Source organism: Notolepis coatsorum (assembly GCF_963971535.1).
Source record: "Notolepis coatsorum genome assembly, chromosome: 17".
NCBI lineage: Eukaryota > Metazoa > Chordata > Actinopteri > Aulopiformes > Paralepididae > Notolepis > Notolepis coatsorum.
In genome coordinates this window covers 64,460,913-64,485,019 of record NC_140181.1, presented here as the reverse complement: position 1 = coordinate 64,485,019, position 24,107 = coordinate 64,460,913, and the positions used below count along the sequence as shown (strand labels likewise).

The following is a 24,107-nucleotide window of genomic DNA, read 5'->3' as shown; positions in this document are numbered from 1 at the left end:
TGATGAATTGTAAATGTTTTAATTAGAACTGCTATTTATTGCATCAAATTCAATTCTTTTTTTTTTCTTTTTTTTTATATATAATGATATATGTCTGCTGTCGATCAAATACATGTGTCTGGACTCTGTGTGTATCCTGTCCAGGGCTAAAGCTGGTGATACCACTGACTTCCCAAATTGATTCGGTTCCGATTCGATTACAGCTTCAATTATTTTCGATGCACTATCGAATCAGTTAGGGATATTTCAGTTACGATACCAATTTTGCTTGGATATGTAAGAGATTCTTAGAGACATAATGCTGTAAATTGTACAAGGAACCCTCTAACCTGGTGCATTATTAAAAACATTAATGTTTACATTAAGAGTTGACCACAAAGCAGTTACATTGATGTACTTTTTTATTTAACATGACCAACACATTACAGCAGTCAACACAATATAGCATATATATATTTATAAAAAAGAAAATATGTAAGATTGATCTCGAATTATCAAATTATTCAATTGAAGTTCGATTCAAATCGGAAAATGTATTTATTTGAACCCAGCCATATACAGGGCAAAAGGTTGGATATTGAATATCATTGTACATTGAACATAAATTACACTAGAGACAGTTTATCCTTAAAACAAATACCGGTGGAATCCTTTTTATTCTATTCAACAACTATTCAATTAAATCAACAGTGTATTGTAGACCTTTATTCGTGATACAAAGATATGAATGCAAGAAAATGATATTGTTAAAACTGCTGTTGTGCATCAAATATTGATAGGTGTCTCACTATTTCCCCCCCTGAATCCTCCATTTTGTATGCTTTTTATTTTATTATACAGACATTTTCATTCACCACCAACGCTGATATTTTGGTTTACATTCCCTGTAATCGATGGCGTTCTCAAACGTCACCATCCAGACATGGTGCATTGATGCATCATACATTGATATTGTAAAGCTTACAGAAAAATACACCAGGTAGGGCGGCTGGATGGCGCAGCGGAGATTGCGCTCGTCACCAATGCAAGAGACTCCGGTCTCGAATCAGGGTGTCAGCATTGCCTCCGGCTTGGGCCGGCCGTCATACTGGCTCAATTGGCAGAGTCAGCGGGTGGAAGTCGATGGGTGGTAATCTGGACGTTGTGGACAGCGACTCCTACGGGTCGGTTGGGGGACGCCTGCACAGCAGAGACAGGAAATAGCGGGGGTAGTGTGAGCCCCCCCACACGTTACACCTCGCCAATGAGAGTCCGCGCTGGCAGGTGAAAAGATGTGACAGGCTGCCTCCTCGTGTACCGGAGGGGACACGTGATGCAAGGCTACTATCCTCCCTACAACCGACCAGTGGGGGGCATATGCAAGCAACATTCAAGACAGGGGAGGGGAGAATTGGAAACACGAAATTGGGATGGGAGAAAATTTGAAAATAAGGAGAAAAAGTGGATAAAAAAAAAGAAAAATACACCAGGTGCTGCCACGAGACATTTAGGGACATCTGTAGTCTGTGTGCAGCTGTACCCCTCCATACAGGCTGAGTGGGGTGACCCCCCAGCTGAATACGTTGCCGACCACAGTGCCGTTCTTCTCGCACGACATCTGCTCCCGGATCTCCGCTGTGCTCAGCACGTAGTCCCACACGTTGACGTCCGTCATCTTGCCCACGAAGGCGTCCGAGTCGGAGATGCCCAGGAACCCGTCCTGGTCCTTGCCCAGGATGAACACGCCCCCAGGGCTGACGGAGTAGCCGCCCCTCAGGTACTGCTCCTCCCCGACCATGCCGTTGATCCACAGCTCCGCCCCGCCGCTGTGCGAGGACCAGGTGACGCAGTAGTTGGCCCAGTCGCGCGACTGGAAGCTGTGAGGCAGATTGACGAACTCGTTGCCGATCCAGATGCCCACCTCGTAGCCCACGGTGATCATCAGCTCGTTGTCGTTCCCGGCGCTGGAGTAGGAGAGCACTGTGTGGATGCTGTCGGGGTTCAGCCGGATGTGCATGCAGGCGGTGAAAGAGTTCACGTCCATGGGGTGGGTCAGGTGGGCCAGGGCGTAGCTCACAGGATTCCTCTCTGGGAAGTGGAGCACCAGGGAGGACAGAGCGCGAGGTTCTGAGGAGGACAGGAGACCCAGGGTTAAGACTGTAAACATCCTCTGTAGATGTTTACAAATAAGTGTCTATCTAAAATGCAATCATAACAGTAACTAAACACCCACCATTTTTAAGCCTAGAATCTTGGATTCCACCTAAATGGAACAAGAGATAAACACAATAATCTCAGCCAACATTGCATTAATAATAATGAAAGTAAAGATAGTAATGATAGATCAGGTTCCACTCACTTGAATATATGTGTTTTCCAAGAGTCGATATCAGCCCCTCAATCTTCAGGAGCTTCGACTCAATTTCCTCTTGACGACAGAACGCTGATCGTGTGAAGAAAAAAGAATTCAATACATTTTCCCCTGTAAATATTACTCATAAATAACAGTGCACACTAGTCCACTGAAAAATATGACTAGTTTTTGTTATGATTATAACAGGATAAATGCGTAAAGTACGTAGGTATAACACCTTTAACCCCTCATAAAAAGATTAATACAGTCCATATTAATTAATGTAGCATTTCTTTTTCAAATGTAGTCAAGAGTAAAGACCCTAACCCTATCAAAACAGCAGTCAAAGTGTATATTTTCAGCAGTATGTTTGTTTACCAATGATTTTAACTAATTGCTATTAGCTAAATATGAGTTCATAAATATCTCGATCTCTGCATGTGTCCGGGTGGCAAAATTCAATAGGCTACTGTATCTACAAAAACCCCTGTAAATCATCTGCCCTTTATTAATTAGCTTAGGTTTTTTTTGTACACTTGATCTCAAGAAGGTGCTGAATGAGCTCAGTGGCTGAAATTACCATTTCCTAACACCACAAATAGGGAAGTATCTCAGTTCCAAAGAAAGTGCAGCACTTCCCCGGATGTGTAATCTTAGTGTTTGCAGAAAGCTACTTACAGCCTTTCCCGAGGCGGGGCAGGAAGGAGGACTCCACCACACGGTGGTTCAGCGGCTGGGCCATACGGTAGTCATTCCACAGGGTCTTGTTCTCATGGTCCATCAGAGTGCTCTCCAACTTCCTGATCTGAACACAACAGACAATTTCTAATTTCGGGGGCCTCTGACTGGAATTGTTGAATAACCCCTGGTCTATACCAGTGGTTCCCAAAGTGTCGCCAGATGATTTCCAAAAAATATATATATATATTTTTTTTTGCAGTCAGGCCACTGAACTTAGAAGCAGCCCAGGCCATTGTTTTATTATTTAAAGGGTACAAATAAAAAAATTCCTGCACCAGAATGAAGGAAATTAAGGCCCAGTCCACACGAGCGCTGGATTTAATATAACCATGATTGTATGTGCGCAGTTGCACTGTTCGGCCACACACAACCGGGGATTTGCTACACTGCAACCCCGGTCTTTGAAAACCGGAGTCCAGGGTGAAGTTTTGCGGTTTTGCGGTTGCGTGTGGGCATAGCAACCGAGGTTATTCCCAGTGTTTACAGCAGAGCTGTCGCAATTATTTCCCATGTTCACGGCAGACTGTCAAACAATAGCAAGTTAGCAACCGAGCGCGGGGTAGAGAGATTAGAGCAGAGCCAGCTACACCAGTGTTTACAGCAGAGCTGTCCCAAGTAGCGTTATATGAAAATGATTGTAACAAACTTTTGTTCGAAACGTATCGTCTGTGTTGAAGAGTGTTGTGATCGACTGATGTCTGTTGTCGCATTCCTGACTTGATGCTCAGAGTAAACATGTAGCTGCGGCTAAACTAAACTCATGTGTTGTCAAGTTATTGTTATAAGGAACCCAGTCCAGACTGCATCCCCTTAACAATTGTTTGTATTGAGCCATATTGTATTGTACCCATTCTGCAATGTGTTAAATAACGTTTGCATCCATTCATAGCGGTAACGTTACCACATTACGTTAGCATTTAAGCTATATACTATACATAGATATAGCCATTCACATTAGCATGTAGCTAACAACACCGGCGGTATTTTGTGAGACTAAACTATCCGCTCTTGGTGGTAAATTGTGTTGCTGTTGGTTTTGTTTCATCAACAAATGAGAGGCAGAACACACAGTGAATGTATCCGTTTGTTTATTGCACTTTTATTGCAGTTTCTTTCTTTGCTGAAAATATATGTTCCGTTGGCAAAATGATGGCGGCTATGGTGTTTCTAAACAGGAAGTTTAGTGAGCGTTCAACCTTTTCTGATTGGTTGAAATGGCCTTCATGTCTGAACAACATCGCCGCTTACTGTTTTGGCATTGTACTACATGTATCGGTTGCTGGTTTTTCCAGCCGCCGTGTGTACGCAATTATATGCGGTTGTTCACCTGTGTGGACAGAGGTTTATTTTTTTAAACACATTAAATCCAGCGCTCGTGTGGACAGGGCCTAAGTCTTTGTAACAAAAAATGTCCTGGTGGGGGACCCCCAGACCCCCCGCTTAAAAAGTGGCCTGACTGGGGCTATACTTCACACTATATTTCCTGGCCTGAATGATTTCCCCAGTCCGGCCCTGGTTAAAAGCCTCCATGCTTATTAGTGTGTGTGCGTTTGAACGTTTCCATGTTTCAACCATACATTTCCATTTATAAAAAAAGAAAATAATAATAATATTTCTTTTTAAAATAATTTATTTAAAAAATATAATAATTTCTCCTATAATAGTGGGGGTCGCGGCTCTCTGACACCGTTATTTCGGGGGTCGCGGCTTGAAAACTTTGGGAACCCCTGGTCTATACTATACTACCGTAAATCCTCAAAGAGCACCAGGCCTTTTTTAGAGAGAGGCTTATATAAGAGGCAGGCCTTAATTTCTAGAAATGACACACATGGACATAATCCCTTCATTTTCAGACTTTTATTGCATTATTATTATTATTATTATTATTATTATTATTATTATTATTATTATTATTATTATTATTATTATTATTATTATTATTATTATTATTATGTCTACATTTATTTAGACTAGCATTGGTATTTAAATATTGAGTGCAGTTGAGTAATTGTGGGATTAACGTAATTCACACACTGAAGTTGGAACTGTCTATACTAGGTTGTGGGGTCCGGGGACGGTTTAGCGTGTGGTACCTTCTCGACTTCCTCAGTTGAATAGAGTTGTTTACATGCAGTAGCTTTAGCTACTAACGTTATCATAGCATCATGGCCTGTAATGTGTCAACTGGACAACGCCAGCCTCGTCTGCCAACGCCATATAGTTAGCGAACGTTAACGTTTGCAAACGAAGTCAACGTCATCCAGCTGACACCACAGATCTATTTATTATGACAACGTTAGCTAGCGGCTAGCGCTAAAGCTAACCAGAGGGACATGTTAATGTACGGTAGTCAGTGTAGCGGGAGGCAGCACTTGATTTCCATTGGCAAGAGTTTATCTCATTCTATATCACGGCACGAAAAATTCAAAAAATACTTTTTTTGCGACCTTATCTTAGAGCCTGGCCTGTGTTTATCTAAATGCATCAACACCCCCCCCCCCCCCCCCCCCCCCCATTATAAGAGGCCCCTCCTTTATCGGAGGTCTCTCCTCTATTTGAGGATTTACAGTATATCATGAAATAGCTGTGTTCCATGTATAGGCAGATACCAGCACAGTGGGGTGGGTCAGCCTACCTGGTTCAGGGAGAGAGTGATGGGCGTATCGAACACAGTCCAGAGGATGCTCTCGTAGCAGGGCGGAGTGGTGAGGGAGCCCTGGTACCTGAAGAAGTGGTTGAGATTCTCTGGGAGCATGGCTCGCACATTGATGTCGGATATGTTCATGGACTGACCTGGAAAACATAAACAAATATATTCAGTCAATATTAAAAAGAAAATAATAATAAAAAAAAACATGTAGAGACTGAAAAAGCTAAGTGAGAACCCTTCTGACCTCACCTGCATATTTGATCTTCGCCAGGTTGGAGATGAAATCACTGTAGTAGGTGTTCTCAAAATGCCCATCCTGAAATCACAAATAGAAACACTTTAATTTGCCAAGTACAATGAATGTGAAGGAATGTGTCTCTGCGTGTGACAATGACATAAAGACATCAACAACAACAACAACTTACAAAGCTCCACGTTTACAACAGACCACATAAATGGTAAATGCTAAATGGTGCATTTATATAGTACGGAAGCTGAGAGCGGCCACGTCTTTATTTATTATTATATTGCCATTTTCTCGTGATAACGACTTATTATTTTGTTATCTCAATATAACAAAAATCTTTTTCTCGTGATAACGGATTAATTTATTTCAGTAAATTGTTCAGTACAGCAACAGACAGCCAGTGGCAGCTCTTGAAGGCCCGACAAATGTACCCGCTGAGGTCCCCTTACAACCATCAGAACACTGGGGAGGGTCCGGGCCCCCCCCACCCTTCCTAGTGAGGGGTGGGGGGGGGACAGGACCCCGACTGTGCAAAAAAGGGGACAGCACCCAAAAAACGCACAAGGTGAGTAGACCGCGGGACAGAAGGACCCGCGACTACCCCACCGTGCACCCCGCTCGCTACCAGGGAAATGTATGCAAAGCATAAGCTCGTGTTACCGCTCCCACACCTCGTGGGGTTGGGGTTGTCAAACCCCAACGCTGCCCGCGAGGCTTCTTGTACATGGTGATGTTGAATATCAACGACTCCCTGTTAGGATAGGGGTTTGGCGGGGCCCAATTGCAGAACACAGGAAGAGAGAGAATGGAGCGGTTTAGGTGGGTTTTAATTATGATTCCCCAAGCAGACAGTTTCACAAGTAGGAATGTGCGACAGGTACAAGAATGTTCACGGGATGAGGAATGGTGCGTTCCATGTGCCGCACGGGGCGTCCAGGTGAGCGGAGTACCGGGGCGGTGGTCCTGGGGCACAGAGAGAACAGGATTAGCAACAAGGCAATTCAACAAGGTTTTGAATAGCAAGGCTAGAGCTAGTCGTCGTACCTAGGAAGTAAGGTTAACACTCCGACGAGGGTAGAAAAGGATCTGCGGGCTAAAGTATCCTCACGCTGATGAGGGAATCCGTCACAGCCGTGTTGATTGAGGTGCTGGCAGCGTGGGAAACCGGGGAACGGATGCTGCCCATATAAGGGTGTGAGAGGATAGGGGGTGAGGGAGGCTTCCGCCGTGATGGTGATGGTGAGGAAGGAGGAGGGGTGAGGAAGGCTCTCGCCATGATTACAACACTCCCTAAAGACCATTGCTGCCGGGGCAGTGCAAAATACAAATAAAGACCGTTAACCTGTTTGGTGTTGGTGTCTTAATATCAATGCTGGAATATGAATGCCTTTTTTCGTTTCGTTCTTTTAAATTTCGATTGGCTACCTGGTATAATATGATTTGTAGAGGCATACAATCTATTTTGATGTCGGTATTAGGTAGCCTATATAAATTATATATAATAGCATAGCCTACATTATGCAACAGACATTATGGCACAGACACAGAGCCCTGCGAAGCCTGCATACAGTAAACTAACTTGATCGTTAATCTAACTGTTGTCCTTGTATCTTTACGCTTATGAAAACATTAACTAATATGTATAGGCTATAGGCCCTCATTTGGCCATAATAGTAGCCTATTATCAAATGGCTATCTGCTGTAGGCTATCTCCTCGCTGACGGACCAGTATACATATATCATATCATATTCCTATGTCTCCAAGGAATCGTGGGGCTCTGGGGAAGAAAGGTTGGGAACCCCTGCTATAGCCTATATCCTTTATAATGTTTTTTTTAATCTACTTTTTCTCCCCATTTTTCTATTTTTCTCCCATCCCAGCCAAGCCGGAAGAATAGTAAGTGAACATATTAAATGCTACTTTTCTTTTAACACATTAACCACTGATTTTCAACATGCATATCGTGAAGGACATTCAACAACGACTGCTTTAACCCAAATGATGGATGATTGGCTGAAAGAGATAAAAAGAAAATGGTTGGCGCTGTCTTGCTTGATTTTACTGCAGCATTCGACATCATAGATCATAAATTCTTACTTAAAAAACTTGAATGTTACGGTTTCTCCTCATCTGCATTATCTTGGATTCAAACTTATTTAGCAAACCGGAAACAAATAGTTTTTTTTAATGGGAGTTACTCTGAAGTTAAAACGGTAAGGTGTGGAGTACCCCAAGGAAGTTGCCTTGGGCCTTTGCTCTACACCATATTTACAAATGACATGCCTCTTGTCCTAAATAAGTCCTATATTTCTATGTATGCGGATTATTCAACGATTTACACATCAGCCTCAACAGCCAATGAATTAAATACAGTCCTAAAGGCAGAGTTGCAATCAGTAATGGAATGGATAAAGAATAACAAACTAGTTCTAAACATATCAAGACAAGACAAGTAGCATCATTTTCGGTTCAAACCATACTCTAAGAACCCAGTCTTGAAACTTTTGATAAGTGATGTGGTAATTAATCAAGTCCAGGAGACTAAACTCCTAGGGGTAACATTAGACAGTAAATTGTCATGGTCACACCATATAAACAATATTGTTATGGTTTGACACCGACCCCAAACGCTACGACACAAAGAGAGTTGTTTCAGAGTTGCCAAAAACAAGGGCTTGTTTTATTTCACTAAATAGCAGCATAAACTTGGTAGAGAACAAACAAAGACTGGGATACAAGCATAGATGAATGTTGCTGCTCTGCAGCTTCTCCCGGGATGGTTCGTCTGGGGAAGCAGACGGTGACGTCAGAGCCGCTCTGCAGATTCCTCTCGGCAGCTCTCCGAGGTGGTAAACGGGACCGAGAGGGAGAGAGGGAGCGGGTTAGCTCAGAGTACAGTTGGGAACAGAGCAGGTGACAGGAGAAGTGACTTGTCCCAAAACAGAGTAATCCAAGTGACTGAATCTTCGGTGTAAATACACACTGTGAGTAATGTCCCAACACAAATCCACGTGATAGAATCTTCGGTGCAAATAAACACTGTGAGCAAGTCCCAATAATAATCCAAGTGACAGTATCTTCGGTGTGAATACACACAGTGAGCGAAGTCCCAATAATAATCCAAGTGATAATATCTTCGGTGTGAATACACACAGTGAGCGATGTTCAAGCAAATATTATCCCAAATGAACAATCCAAAAAGCTGACACTGGGTGAGTGACAGTCTGACAAAAAACAGGATCTCTTCAGTGTCAAAAACACACGAAAAACGAATAGGGTCAAAGACAGTCTTGTAAAACTCACCCAGGCGCTGTGCGTAAAGAGAGCAGGATCAAACAGGGCGAGCGCGTCGCCACGGGGAACGGGTTGTCCAAGCGGAATACTTCTTGAATATCCTGGGAGGCAAAGCACAGGGAAAAACAGCAGGCAAGGAAGGAACGGCGAATGCTGATGAAATATCAAAACGATCCAACAAAACTTGAATGGGGAAACGGGGTATATATAATCAAAGGAATGCTTAATTGACAAGCTGTGACAGCTGCGGGATGAGATTGACAAGCGTGTGGTTGGGGAAGCACCAATCAAACGGCGTCTACGGGAAGAAGCGTGTGAATAGGGGAATGCAATTGATAAACAGAAAACTAAAGGAACAGAGCGAGTAGGCTTAAAGGAACAGAGCGAGTAGGTGAGCAACGGACAAAAACCTCACAGTACCCCCCCCTCCACGGGAGCCACCCGGCGACCAGGCCGACCCGGCTCGTCAGGATGGGCACGATGGAAGTCAGTGATCAAGCCGGGATCCACGATGAGCTGTCGGGAGACCCAGCTCCGCTCTTCAGGGCCGTAACCCTCCCAGTCCACCAGGTACTGGAACCCCCGACCCCGCCGTCGAACGCCCATCAACCGGCGGACCTGCCACTGGGGGTGACCATCCACCATCTCGGGAGGCGGAGGATCAGGAGCTGGAGGCATCAGGGGACTGAGGGAGACGGGCTTAACCCGGGAGACATGGAAAACGGGGTGAATGTGCATGGACGCAGGAAGTTTCAGACGCAGGGCCGCCGGGCTGAGTACCTTCAGGACCTCGAAAGGTCAGACGAAATGGGGGTTAAGCTTCTTGGCCGAGGACCGAAGCGGGAGGTCCTTCGCGGAGAGCCACACCCTCTGCCCAGGGTGGTAAGTCGGCGCAGGAACCCGGCGCCGGTCGGCCCCACGACAGGCGCGCTCAGATGTCCGGAGCAGCGCGGTCCTGGTGATCTCCCAGACCCGTCGGCAGCGGTCGAGGTGGACCTGCACGGAGGGAACTGCCACTTCCGTCTCCTGTGCGGGGAAAAGGGGGGGTTGGTAGCCCAGGGAAACTTCAAATGGTGAGAGGCCGGTGGCGGAACTGACCATGGAATTGATGGAGTACTCAACCCAGGGAAGGAAACGGCTCCAGGAAGCTGGTCTCGGAACGGGAAGTGGCTGTAAAAGCCCGGAGGGTGCCTGGTGCGAGGCCTTGCTGCGGGCACAGACCGCGCAGGCCAATACGAACTCCTTGACGTCGTTCCGCATGGTGGGCCACCAGAAACGACGAGCCAGGAAGGAGAACGTGCGATGGACGCCCGGGTGGCAGGCGAACCGGCTGGTATGGCCCCATAGCAGCACCCGGGACCGGACAGAGTCGGGGACGAAGAGTCGATGAATCGGAACGTTGCTTGGAGCACGCTGGAAGCGTAGGGCACGTCTAACCACCCCCTCGATGCCCAAGGTGATGGCTCCAACCACCCTGGCCTCCGGGAGGATGGGAGTCGGGTCCTCAGAGGGTGGAGCCCCCTTGGAGTGTAACCGGGACAGGGAGTCGGCCTTCGTGTTGCGGGAACCAGGACGGAAAGTCAGCGAGAAGTCGAACCGACTGAGGAAACTGGCCCATCTCGCCTGCCGACCGTTGAGGCGCTTGGAAGCGCGGATGAACGTCAGGTTCTTGTGGTCCGTCCAGATGGTAAAAGGCTCCTCGGCCCCCTCAAGCCAATGACGCCACTCCTCCAACGCAGCCACGACCGCCAGCAGCTCCCGATTGCCGGTGCTATATTATGTTATTATGTTATTTGATACTATCTTGTCTAGCACAGTCTCTGGAGCGTAACAGTAAGAAGCATTTTGTATGAAAGTATTCTGTACTTCTGTATGACAACTATTAAAGAACTTGAACTTGAACTTCCTCTCGGCAGGGAGGAACCGACGCGAGTAGAAGGCGCAAGGATGTACCTTCTGGTCCGTAGGCGAACGCTGGGATAAGACAGCCCCCAGTCCAGTATCCGAGGCGTCCACCTCTACAATGAACTGTCTCTTGGGGTCAGGGTGGAGCAAGATAGGGGCGGAAGTGAACCTCTTCTTGAGGGAGCGGAACGCAGCACATGCCGCTGGGGACCAGTCGAACGGCAGAGCGGGAGAGGTCAGTCTGGTAAGTGGCTCCGCCACCTGACTGTAGTTCCGGATGAACCTTCGGTAGAAGTTGGCGAACCCGAGGAAACTCTGTAACTCCTTCCGAGTGGTGGGTTCAGGCCAATCCTCCACAGCTTGGATCTTGCGAGGATCCGCTCGGGTCAAGCCCTTCTCAACGATGAAGCCCAGGTAGTCGACGGAGTCGGAGTGGAAACGGCACTTCTCCGCCTTAACGAAGAGCCGATTGTGGAGGAGGCGCTCCAGCACACGGCGGACATGCTGGATGTGCTCCTCGAGGGTCTTGGAGAAGATGAGGATGTCGTCCAGGTACACCACCACGAACACCTCCAGCATGTCACGAAGGACGTCGTTCATGAGTGCCTGGAATACCGCCGGGGCGTTGGTGAGGCCGAACGGCATCACCAGGTACTCGTAGTGGCCCCTGGGGGTCTTGAAGGCGGTCTTCCATTCATCGCCCTCACGGATACGGACAAGATGGTAGGCACTCCGGAGGTCCAGCTTGGTAAAGACGGTAGCCTGGGTGAGTGGCTCGAAGGTGGAGTTCATGAGAGGAAGAGGGTACTTGTTCTTGATGGTGATCTCGTTGAGCTGGCGATAGTCGATGCAGGGTCGAAGGTCCCCGTCCTTCTTCCCAACAAAGAAGAAACCGGCCGCCACCGGGGAGGAGGAAGGCCGAATGAGTCCTGCTTCCAAGGACTCAGAGATGTACTGATCCATCGCCTTCTTCTCCGGAACGGTCAGACTGTAAAGGCGGCTGCCGGGAAGGGGAGCCCCTTGGCGGAGGTCGATGGCGCAGTCGTAAGGGCGGTGGGGTGGAAGGGCCTGAGCCCTGGACTTACTAAAAACCTCCAAGAGGTCGTGGTACTCGGGAGGTATGGATGAAGAGTCCGGAGGCGACTCACCAGCGGGCCTCCGGGGCGGGGGACAGGACGCCGCCTGCAGACACAGGGCGTGACAGGAGGAGCTCCAGCCCTTGATGGTACCGGAGGACCAGGCGATGTGGGGCTCGTGCAGCGCGAGCCAGGGCCTACCCAGGACCACCGGGACAAGAGGGGATCGGGTGATAAGGAACTGGATTCTCTCAACGTGGTTCCCAGCGATGGTCAGCACGACTGGGCAGGTGCGTTGAGAGATGTCGGCCAGGCGGTGTTGGTCCAATGCAAAGATCTCCAAAGGCCTCACAAGGTCCTCAAGTGGAATGTTGGCTCGGGTAGCAAACTCGAAGTCGAGGAAATTCTCGTCTGCCCCAGAGTCGATGAGTGCCTCCACCGTGGCTCGTTGGTCCGCCCAGGCCAGGGTGACGCTCATCAGATGGCCAGGTGGTGCGCGGCTCTGGGAATGGGAAAAACGGCTCACCAGGATTTCCCGGGGTCTCGGCGAGCCTGGTCTTTTGGCCGGGTGGGGCAGTTGGCGATTCGGTGTCCCTCCCTTCCGCAGTAGAGGCAGAGACCGGACCTGAACCTCGCCTCACGTTCAGCCTGGCTCAGATGAGAGCGTCCCAGCTGCATGGGTTCCTCCTCGCGAACCGAACGGGAGGGTACGCTACCACCAGTCGTGTTGAGGGCAGGGCGACCAGCAGTAACATCATGAGTACGGGGGGTCCGGGGTCCCTCAGGAGGTAACAGTCGGGTCCTCTCACGCCTTCTCTCCTGGAGGCGTCCGTCGATGCGGATGGCGAGGCTAAACAGGTCCTCGAGGGAGTCAGGCTCCTCCCGGGTAGCGAGCTGGTCCCTGACTGCGTCACTGAGCCCCCTCAAGAAGGTTAGGCGAAGTGCAGGGTCGTTCCATCCACTCTCCACCGCCGCCAGTCGAAACTCCAGGACGTAGTCAGTTACCCCGCCGCTCCCCTGTCGGAAGGTACCCAACCGGGCTCCAGGGTCCAGACCACGGGCTGGATGGTGGAACACCCTGCGGAGCTCAGCCACGAAGTCTGGATAGGAGAAACAAAAATCTGCATCCATTGCCCAGGAGGAAGTGACCCACTGGGCAGCCCGGCCTGAAAGCAAGTTTGTCATATAGGCCACTTGGGCTCCTCTAGAAGTGAATCGACTGGGTTGATGACGGAAAACCAACTCACATTGCATGATGAATGTGGCACACTCCTCGGGATTGCCGTCGAACAGCCGTGGGACGGAGAGACGGGGTTCCCGAGGTGCGGGATCGGGAAGCGTGGGAACTGCTGGGGCTGCGGGGAATGCTCCTGAAGGAAGTGAGGGAATTAAAGCGTTAACGGTGTCGCTCAGCGTGTGAAGCTGACCGAGTATACTTGACTGTTGTCCAGCCAGAGCGGCCAGGGACCCTTGAATAGGCTGGACCTGTTCCCTGAGATCATGCACCGCAGCCGCAGCCCTCTCTAGTTGGTGACTGTGATCCTTGGTCAACTCGATCTGATTAGCTAGTGCTGTTCTGACTCTCTCTGTGTCGGCTGGGGTCGTCATCTTGGTTGGATCGTAATGTTATGGTTTGACACCGACCCCAAACGCTACGACACAAAGAGAGTTGTTTCAGAGTTGCCAAAAACAAGGGCTTGTTTTATTTCACTAAATAGCAGCATAAACTTGGTAGAGAACAAACAAAGACTGGGATACAAGCATAGATGAATGTTGCTGCTCTGCAGCTTCTCCCGGGATGGTTCGTCTGGGGAAGCAGACGGTGACGTCAGAGCCGCTCTGCAGATTCCTCTCGGCAGCTCTCCGAGGTGGTAAACGGGACCGAGAGGGAGAGAGGGAGCGGGTTAGCTCAGAGTACAGTTGGGAACAGAGCAGGTGACAGGAGAAGTGACTTGTCCCAAAACAGAGTAATCCAAGTGACTGAATCTTCGGTGTAAATACACACTGTGAGTAATGTCCCAACACAAATCCACGTGATAGAATCTTCGGTGCAAATAAACACTGTGAGCAAGTCCCAATAATAATCCAAGTGACAGTATCTTCGGTGTGAATACACACAGTGAGCGAAGTCCCAATAATAATCCAAGTGATAATATCTTCGGTGTGAATACACACAGTGAGCGATGTTCAAGCAAATATTATCCCAAATGAACAATCCAAAAAGCTGACACTGGGTGAGTGACAGTCTGACAAAAAACAGGATCTCTTCAGTGTCAAAAACACACGAAAAACGAATAGGGTCAAAGACAGTCTTGTAAAACTCACCCAGGCGCTGTGCGTAAAGAGAGCAGGATCAAACAGGGCGAGCGCGTCGCCACGGGGAACGGGTTGTCCAAGCGGAATACTTCTTGAATATCCTGGGAGGCAAAGCACAGGGAAAAACAGCAGGCAAGGAAGGAACGGCGAATGCTGATGAAATATCAAAACGATCCAACAAAACTTGAATGGGGAAACGGGGTATATATAATCAAAGGAATGCTTAATTGACAAGCTGTGACAGCTGCGGGATGAGATTGACAAGCGTGTGGTTGGGGAAGCACCAATCAAACGGCGTCTACGGGAAGAAGCGTGTGAATAGGGGAATGCAATTGATAAACAGAAAACTAAAGGAACAGAGCGAGTAGGCTTAAAGGAACAGAGCGAGTAGGTGAGCAACGGACAAAAACCTCACAAATATAGTAGTGAAAATGGGAAGAGGGATTCCTGTTGTTAAAAGATGTGCTCATTTGTTACCACTAAATTCTATCAAACAGGTCATTCAAGCTCTGGTTTTGTCAAATCTTGACTATTGTCCTGCAGTATGGTCGAATGTAACGACGAATAAACTGAAAAAATTGCAAATTCGCTGTGAGTACAGAACTAATGTTGCAGCGATGCACAGTTGTTTAACTTGGTTACTTGTCAAACATAAATTACTCTGCTCACTCCTTGTATTCACTAGGAATATTCTTGTTACAAAGATCCGCTCAATTTTATATAACAATTTATCTATAAGTCTTGACAGACACAACCATTCCACCAGACATGCTTCTGCACGAGGTTTTACACTTCCAAAAGTGAGGTTGAATGCAATGAAGCGAACTGTCATGTTCCGTGGTATGCAGGAATGGAACTCTCTTCCCAGACATGTTAAGCAGGAGAATAGTAAATGTCGTTTCAAAATCGTGGTAAAACAACATTTTCAACCAAAGAAATTGACATTCCCTAATAGATAGTGTGTACGTAAATGAAAATGTATGTGTCTGATAAAGAGATAGGTATATATATATAGATGAAAAGGCATGTTTCTGATAGGGATATATTATTAAAAGATTTTATAATTGGCTGATATGAACATAGATAATGTATGTAAAAGCTAAATAGTATATTATGCTGTATTGTATTATGAATTAATTATGAGTATGTAGCAGGGTGGATTATCCCTGCTTCGTGGGAACTGTGGTGCGCGGTCACTAGGTAGCGAGACACAGTAGCACTCTGGCCAGCTGCACCTCCGTCTTTGGGGTCCGGAGCGTCAACTGGAGACTGGCAGTGGGAATGTATGAGGCCCAGGATTTACAAACGTGGTCCGGTACTCTGGTCTTCCTCCCTCTCTCTGGGGCAGTCAGCAGTACTCCCCAACACACCCTCACCCTCCACAATTGTCTCCTTAGCCCTCCCACACCTAATGACTGGATGGTAAAGAAATAACTTGGTTCCCCCCGCAAGCAGTACCCTCCCTCAGTAACACCAGAAACCTTACAGTGGAAATGGAAGGTAGAATAGGAAGGGGTTAATGATAAATATATTACCCACATCAAAGGGTTAGGATTAGGGTTAGGTTCAATAAAAGACACGCACACAGTGCTCCCGTTCTGGATGGATGTTATTGTAACTCAGCCTAGTTACAACAATGCTACGTCTGGTGAAGGAGAATAAAAGGGATTCACTGAACGGGAAATATTATGAAATACACACCTTATCACGCTCAAAGAAAAGGAATGAAATAAAAGAGTGAGCCCACAAAATACCGGTAAAGTCCTATCTTAATGCCGGCATATATTGTTCGGGGTACCCCTATGGAATGGTAGTAGCAACGTTACTTTCGCCCGCAGGCTGCACCACACTGTGTATTGTATAAGGAATCGGGAGCATCAATGCTCATTTGTAATCATCCAAAATGGCCGCCTCGCCACTCCACTGTTGTCCGGGAGGCAAGATGGCGTCGAACGCTCTTGGCGAGGATGTTAGCAGGCGGAGCTAGGCAGAGAGGCAGCGCCGGCTGAGAGCATGTACTGAGTGATGACGACCCCTGCTGGATGGGCGGAACTCCCGTCGGCCGCAGGCAGCCTGGTGCAGGTCTGAGTAAAGTCCTCCAGAGCAGGCTGAATGCAGGCAGCCGGTTGCAGGTCTGGTCGAAGTCAGCCGGAGCAGAATGGTTGTTGGTCCACGCTTGTCCTGGTGCGCGCACTCTATACCGCACACTGTAACTACTATAACTCGGTAGTTAAAGACTTGGATAATTGTTTAACCGCACGTTACCTATACCGCACACTGTAACTACTATAACTCGATTGCTAGTGCCTGGCTCTGCACTTATTGTTCATATACTACCGCTGGTACTGCTAGGATATCGTGTCCACTAGCCAGTACTCGTTATCACCCGTTGTCCTCTCACAGGGCCCTCTGGCATAACGTCAGCAACAGGGCTATCCAGAGCCCCCGTTAGCTGCGACTACTCGTTGTCAAGTTCACTGCCGAAGAGAACGACTTCCGCTGGTCTCTTCCATATATCACTTTCCAACTCTCTCCGCCACTCTCTGCCTGCTACTGCCCCCTGCTGGTCCCGCCTGCCAGTCACAAGGGGAGACGCATTGTAGAATATGATTCAGTACTGTCATTTATAATCCATGTTCCAGTGCTCTTCGGATTGGGACGCTTGTGTCATTGTTCGTGTGAATATCAAGGACACTAGTTAGAATGTCTTTGTGTACAAGAGGGATATAAAACACAGTCAGCAGTTCTGAATATTATACCATATTTTCCAGACTGCTACAAGTAGGTATTATTGTATTGTATTATGAATTCATAAGGCGTATATATTGTTGTATTGTATTATGAATTTGATTAGGGTTTTTATTGTTGTTTTAATTGTCTGTATGACATGTGAATGTTGTGAGTGTATAAGTCTGTAACTGTATTTTACGTGTTATGGACCCCAGGAATAATAGGCCCAGCACTGCTGTGGCTAATGGGGATCCAAATAAACTTAAACTTAAACTTAAACTCTCGCAATTTTGAAGTCTTTGGGGACGTGTCCCTGTTTTATGGAGAGGTTTATTATGTGTGTGATGACTGGGGTGATGGAGGCTGCTGAGTTTGGAGGGGATATTGTCATGGCCAGTGGCCTTGTTAGGTTGGAGGGCACTCAGTTTTTTGAGTACCTCATCTGTTGTTACCAATTCAAGTTTGAAGTCGTCTTTGCGGACCCCTAGGTTTTTGTAGTATGCTAGGATGTGTTCTACCCCAAAATGCCCTGAGTGGGAGGGTAGTTTATTAACCAGTGTTGTGGCTATGTTAGTGAAGAATGTGTTTAAGTATTTGTCCACATCCAGCTTGTCTGTGATGAGTGTTTTCTGTCTTTGTGTTTATGTTTGTAAACCTGGTTTTTAGTTTTTTGCTGCAGCCTAGTTGGTTGTTGAGTCATTTCTAAAGTTCACGGGTTTGTTTTTGTTTTCCTCAGTTTTGTCATTGATGACATTTCTTTTTGCAGATTTGATCATGGTGTTTACATCGTTTCTTAGTCTGTTTCTTTGTATTTTGAGTTCTTCCACGTGGGCTTGGAGAACACTGTTTGAGCTTTTGGCAAGCTTTGTCTGACTTTTATGAAGTTCAGAGCATTTTTTGTCTCTGGTTTTCATAGCGGTCCGTATTTCAGAATGCATCAGTGAATTTGGTTTTGAATCCAAGCCATGTTTCTTCAACTTGTTTACCACTGAGCTCATCTGACCAGTCCAGGCTCTCCAGTTATCCCCCGGAAATGCACAGGGCCCTTCGGGTTAACAGAATATATTGTACGAGCAACGCTCGCCTGTGACCCGGTGGACACCAGGTTGAACCGATCCGGCACGACCAGGATGAGTCCCGTGTCCTTCAACGCTGCCGCCCCTCTTCAAAGGAGAGGGGGAAAGGTACACGTTTCGATCAAAACACCACAGGAGGCGCCACCGAGACGGTCTGTATACGTAAAATCACAGCTCACGGTGGCCCACCCATCGGGCGTGAAGCCCCCCTGTTGACGCTTGATCTGCCCCGCCATTTCACCTCATATGTTTTTCGCTTTACGTGAGCTTGGTTGGGGGGGGGGGGGGGGGATAAACCCTCCCCTTTGGGTATGTTATATCCTTGGTAAAATGCTGGCGACAGGTGATGAGGACGTGGCTTAAAAACGAGCGCTCTCATTCACTCACACATTAATTGGCGGAGCAATTAGGGGTTAAGTGGCTTGCTCAAGGACACTTCGACATGCTGGATCAGGAATCGAACCGGGAACCTTCCGACTACCAGACAACTGCTCTCCCTCCTGAGCCACTGTCTCTGAGCCATTGTCGCACCACATGACAACAATGACACCAGGACATCAACATACAGTGCTTAGGAACAGTATAGCAACCATTTTCTTTTGTTGTGAAATAATGAAGTAATGCGAGATTCATTGTGGCTTGCGAGGCTATTGGGACAGCACAACAAGCAGTAAGCAGTAAATATACTTCCCTCTTCATACTATGCTACTAGGACTATGTCAGTATTAACTAATTGGTCAAAAAAGCAGATTTGAAACATCAACTTCATATCAAATCAGAAGAACTAGTTGAACAAAAAGCTTTGGAGGAGAAAATCTCTATGGGTTTCAGATTCCATTCCTAAGTAGGTGAGAGACATTATCTGGGCCCAGTCAGGCAGCAGCACACCAGTAACTCTCTGTCCCGGACACATTAGCTGCTGTTATGGGATGGATGCCTGTGGCAGTGTTGCCACAGAAATTACCTCCCGCAGCGAAGCGCCGCCGAATGCCCAGGACCTTAGGGCATTCCACTGGAACTAAGCACTCACAAAACATGCCCACAGACAGCTGTGTCAGGTCAATGGAGCTTTTTACTGACTAGGGCGGCTGACACTAATTACAGTATCATTATACTAGAGAGGGTACTGGGTCATTTGGCAACTATAAGCTCACTTTTCCCCACAAAGCGTTAACTTTTGTGTCATCTGAAAGTTCATTATCAGACATTATCATACAGCCTTTGTAGCAATGCCAGGTGTCAGAAATAGCTGTAATCTTCCAAAAAGATATGCCGTGTTGAAAGATACAGCTGTGCTTGAAAGAAGTGGACAAGAATAGTCATATACGTTACCTCATAGAAGAAGGCAAGAACAGCCAGTCCATCGGGTTTGTCTCTGGCTTCAGTAATGCTCTTGTACTTGGCAGAATTGTAATGGACAACATGGAGCTGCGAGACAGGATGAAATAGGTATAAGCTGCCAAAAACTTGCACAGAGTACAGCAACTTGAATGGGCCTGGTCTACAAGATACACTATACGACTAAGGTACCCATGTACATGTCAAAATACTTCCCAAAGGTCAGTGAATACCACGACCACAACACCAGAGGAAGCTCAACAAATCATGTTAAACCCAGATTCGGCTCAAACAAGGGACTAAACACGTTTCGCAATTATGCCACATCAATGTGGAACGCCCTAAGCTGTAAAGGAATGTGAATCCCTACCCACATTCAAAACCGCTCTCAAAGAGCACCTATACGGGAGGCTGCAATTCGAAACTGGCCACCGTAAATGTCCAAACCCCCCACACCCACCCCCTCCTAATAGACAGTCTCCTCCCCACCGCATTTATATATTCTCTCCCCACTGTATGTATATTTCTCTCCCACCCACCCACCCCCTCCTAATGTACAGTCCCCTCCCCATCATATGTATATACTCTGTCAGGATCTATGTAACAGTACTGTATATTTAAATACCGTTTATGTCACAAATGTATCAGTACTAAATACCTATATGTTCCTATGCCATAAATGTCATGTATGTTGTGTATGTCATAAATGTCAATATGAATTGAAAATGGGGGACCCTGATGTAAACAAGACAAATTACTTTCTCTGGTCTGCATCCCCTTAACAATTGTGTGTATTGAGCCGTACTGTATTGTACCCATTCTGCAATCTGTTAAATAAAGTTTTCATTCATTCATTCATTCATTCATTCATTCATAGAACTGCTTTTGTTTCGCCAAACTGCAAAGGGGCAACGGGGGAATAGGAAATATAACATTATGAAGTGGATTAATAATTAACCTCTGCCATGTAGCGGATGCCATCTAGAGTGTGTTCTGCCCCGCTGGCCTCCAGGTCCCAGCCACCCCAGTGCAGGTGCATCTGTACAGCTGTGAAGTGTCCGGGAAGCCCCTTGGTGATAACCATGCTAGGAGGCAGGTCGATTTGGACTATGGAGACAGGAGGACACGATTGTGTTAGCTATTATTGCCAAATATCTATTTGAAAAATAGAGGAGATAAATATATTTAAAACATAATAATAAAATAAAATAAAGAAGAAGAAAGAAGAGCTATTTTCTAAAGTAGGTTCAATGTTAGTTTAATTTATACAACGTCAGACATTCTCATTCCAGTCTTCCCTCACCTGAGTGTCCGTTGTTTGACATTAGAAAATTCCCGCGCTGTGTCTCATATCCCATGAGCTCCAGTTGCAACATGCGGGGGTTGTGTCGGACGCTCCGGCGCTGGATGTCAATAGGGGACTGCTTCTTGCCGCCGCATGCTGGATACGCTTCCGGCCAATGCACCTGGTCCAGCAAACCCTCTTTACGCAGCGGTGAAAAGGCCCCAGAATTATGAACAAAAAGACAGTGAACAATGCAGGCGGCTCAAATTTCCCACATCAATGCCTTTCACCTGTGATTACGCTATTTCACTCTCATACGCAGAGAGTTTAACGACGCGAAAACGAGGGGAAATTAGCTGCAAAAGTTTAATTACTTTTTTTTTAAATAAAAAAGATCGCCGCTTATCGGCTTATGTAGCCTTGTTTATTCACTGTGTCCAAAGCTATGGTATCCTATCCGCAGTATCCCTCTACATCACTTGACTCACGTGTTCAAACAGGCTTACTTTTTGGTTGTTATTATTATTATTATTATTATTATTATTATTCTTGCCCCTCGGGTAGAGGCGTTTAGGGGGCTGTGATATACGTGCGTAGAGACACCTCTGCATATGACTCATATGAGTGTGCTATTTGGTATGCTTGCGAGGAGAGAAAAGTAAACTAGTTTGCGCATTCACACCTTGATGTCAACAAACACCGATCAGTTGCTATCCAAGCTATTTCACAACATATCACTCGAAAATCCCTAAAGGCAAACGACTCGCCGTGCTTTAGCCTATTATTATTATTATAATTAATTATGCATGTGCACAGAAAAATAAAACAATTGGTCCTTTTTCTTTTCCAAGTTTAAAAGTTTAAACCAAAGACCACAATATATTGAAACTTGAAAAGTAAAGTTTGAACAATTAAATATACTCCTATACCCTCTGTTGATTTAGAAGAAACGATTCGATAAAAAATATATATTTTACTGCTGCCTATTCATAACAAACCTCAAAATAATGAACAGTGAATATTAAAGCCTACCTTTGTATGTCCAATGTATTCCATCATGCCGTATTCCAGCCAGGACAACACTTGCCAAAACGAAATGCACCCAAACAGAGAACAGCTCCATTGTAATGGACCTCATTTTGCATGCGGATCACACTTTGTAGAGGCTTGCTCTCCAGTCTTCAACTTCAAGTGAAAGGAGGTGTTTTAAAGCTACGGAAAACGCCCTCTGGCTAAGCACTTCCCAACTGTCAAATGTCACAAAAGAGAAGCTTTGATATCGATTACCTGCGATTTAATCAATGTTTTACACACTACCTCAGTGTTTTGGATATAGAGGCTTTTCATTTCTTTTCTTTTTTCAAATTGACTGTACTTTATCAGCATGCAATGCAATTATCTCATAGTCCAGCTATGAGGGCAGGTGCCCAAGCTCTCAAGTGTCACTGCCATACGCTGTAAATAGCATGGCCTATTGCAGTTGTTAACGCTTTATGAAAGACTTCTTGGCTGTTTCACTTCAACTTGGGATATGATCTCATCTGTGGTTTACTTCATTTATTTTCTGAATTTAGTGAAACCTTTCTGTGAAAATCACTGTAGACAGACTATGTAAACTGTAAAGCACACATTAAGCTCAAAACGTTTTCATCCCGTCAGTCATCTTTCACTTATACTGTACCACCACAACCGAGTTGTGTCCTGCCCATCAAGTTGTCCTTAATACTTTTTCTAATATTCATAAGCCATGTATTCATATCCTTTAACTATTTCACACATTTTAAAAGGAAACAACGCTGACTCATGGGGGAAATCCCAACCATTTATCTCCCTCCACAGAACTCCCTGATATACGTGTATGATCGTGTCATCTGTCACTTCAGCTAATAGCGCGTATCATGCGTGCGCGTGTGTGAGTGTGTGCGTGCGTGTGCGTGTGTGTGTGTGTGTGTGTGTGAATGAGAACGTGTAAGGGCGTGGAACGTAGGTTAAACGGAAAATCCACCCAAAAACACAATTGACATTGCATTCCAGTGATATTTGACAGTCAATATGTATAAACAGAGACAACAACGATCTCACTAAGCTGGAGACCAGAGCATCTAGACTTGAATTTCTGATGTCATCGAGTGAGACATTTTGGAGTTGGTCCTTTGACAAGGAATGTAGTGACCATGCAACTTTGTGGGCTCAAATCCTTTTAGTTTGAGCTCTTACCTCTTACACCGTGATTTGAATCAGAAAATGTACCCATACCCAAGTAAAATGGCCATGGGTACTGTCATAGTGTCCTATGAGTCCTTCACTGTCTATGGAGCAGCTGCAGGGGTTGTTGCTTGATGACTAGAGAGGGTATTTTCTCTCTGGTGTGTAAGGAGAGACTTTCACTGGAATTGTGTCAATAGGCAACAGCTTGGACCCATATTTATTTCCTGTTATTGGCAATGTTATTATTGTTAACCTTTATTTAACCAGGTGAGTCCCATTGAGATTACAACATCTCTTGTTCGAGGGTGCCCTGGCCAGGATGGCAGCAATACAGTGTTGCAAACAACATAAAAGCAAACATTAAAAACACACATTTCATGCTGTAACAACTCACAGAATGATATGCCTAAAAAGACAGACACGAGGAAATGGAATCTAGCAAAGAAGGAACCAATTACAAATTCCAATTGAATCTGCCTCCAAACCCTTCACTACCTTTTTGAATGTCCTAATCGGAATAAGTTAATTTAGCTGCAAATCTGTCTGCAAGTGTCAGACAGAGGCTGCAGGGGCAGTGAACATAAATGCCTGTTCAGTTCAGTATGAACCAGTAAGACGGGAAGAGGGTGTCATTTGAGCGCAAACCATACATACGTTTTATATGAGATATAGCCACAAAGGTAAGAGGGAAGCAGACCATGACCTACAAATAAATATGTTTCAGTGAGTGTGTCTGCGTGAGGCCAATGAAGGCCACTGAACTCTGGCATATAGGGTGCGATGGTGAGTGAGAGCTTTGCAGCCTGTAACAAACCTCAGAGCACTGTGGTGCACAGTATCCAGCCAATGCAAGCATTGGGCAGAGGATTGCATGCAAAACAGATCACCATAGTCAAGCAAAAGCTGGA

At 46.3% G+C, this 24,107-nt stretch overlaps 1 protein-coding gene across 3 annotated transcripts; it reads right to left on the bottom strand.

The window, feature by feature from the left end:
* Positions 1-383: 383 nt before the first annotated feature.
* ca6 (carbonic anhydrase VI) lies at positions 384-22,164 on the bottom strand. Of its 3 annotated transcripts, XM_084332996.1 has the most exons (10): positions 22,024-22,164; positions 21,010-21,189; positions 20,665-20,813; positions 19,701-19,796; positions 5,973-6,039; positions 5,709-5,866; positions 3,011-3,137; positions 2,339-2,422; positions 2,213-2,242; positions 384-2,106 (listed from the first exon to the last, which is right to left on the bottom strand). In XM_084332996.1, exons 1-10 carry the CDS (start codon positions 22,127-22,129, stop codon positions 1,487-1,489), a joined length of 1,617 nt encoding a protein of 538 aa, XP_084189122.1. In that variant the 5' UTR covers positions 22,130-22,164; the 3' UTR covers positions 384-1,486. The 3 variants fall into 3 exon arrangements, with proteins under 3 accessions (XP_084189122.1, XP_084189123.1, XP_084189124.1); XM_084332997.1 differs by lacking the exon at positions 2,213-2,242; XM_084332998.1 differs by lacking the exons at positions 19,701-19,796; positions 20,665-20,813; positions 21,010-21,189 and having other exon boundaries at positions 22,024-22,145.
* Between the last annotated feature and the right edge of the window lie 1,943 nt (positions 22,165-24,107).

Excerpts from the sequence above, each read along its gene's own strand:
- ca6 (XM_084332996.1), bottom strand. The coding sequence starts at position 22,129 with ATGAGGTCCATTACAATGGAGCTGTTCTCTGTTTGGGTGCATTTCGTT. Across the intron at positions 19,797-20,664 it reads GCATCCGCTACATGGCAGAG|CTCCATGTTGTCCATTACAA; the intron begins GTTAATTATTAA and ends CCTGTCTCGCAG. Across the intron at positions 2,423-3,010 it reads GCCCCGCCTCGGGAAAGGCT|CGTTCTGTCGTCAAGAGGAA; the intron begins GTAAGTAGCTTT and ends TCACACGATCAG.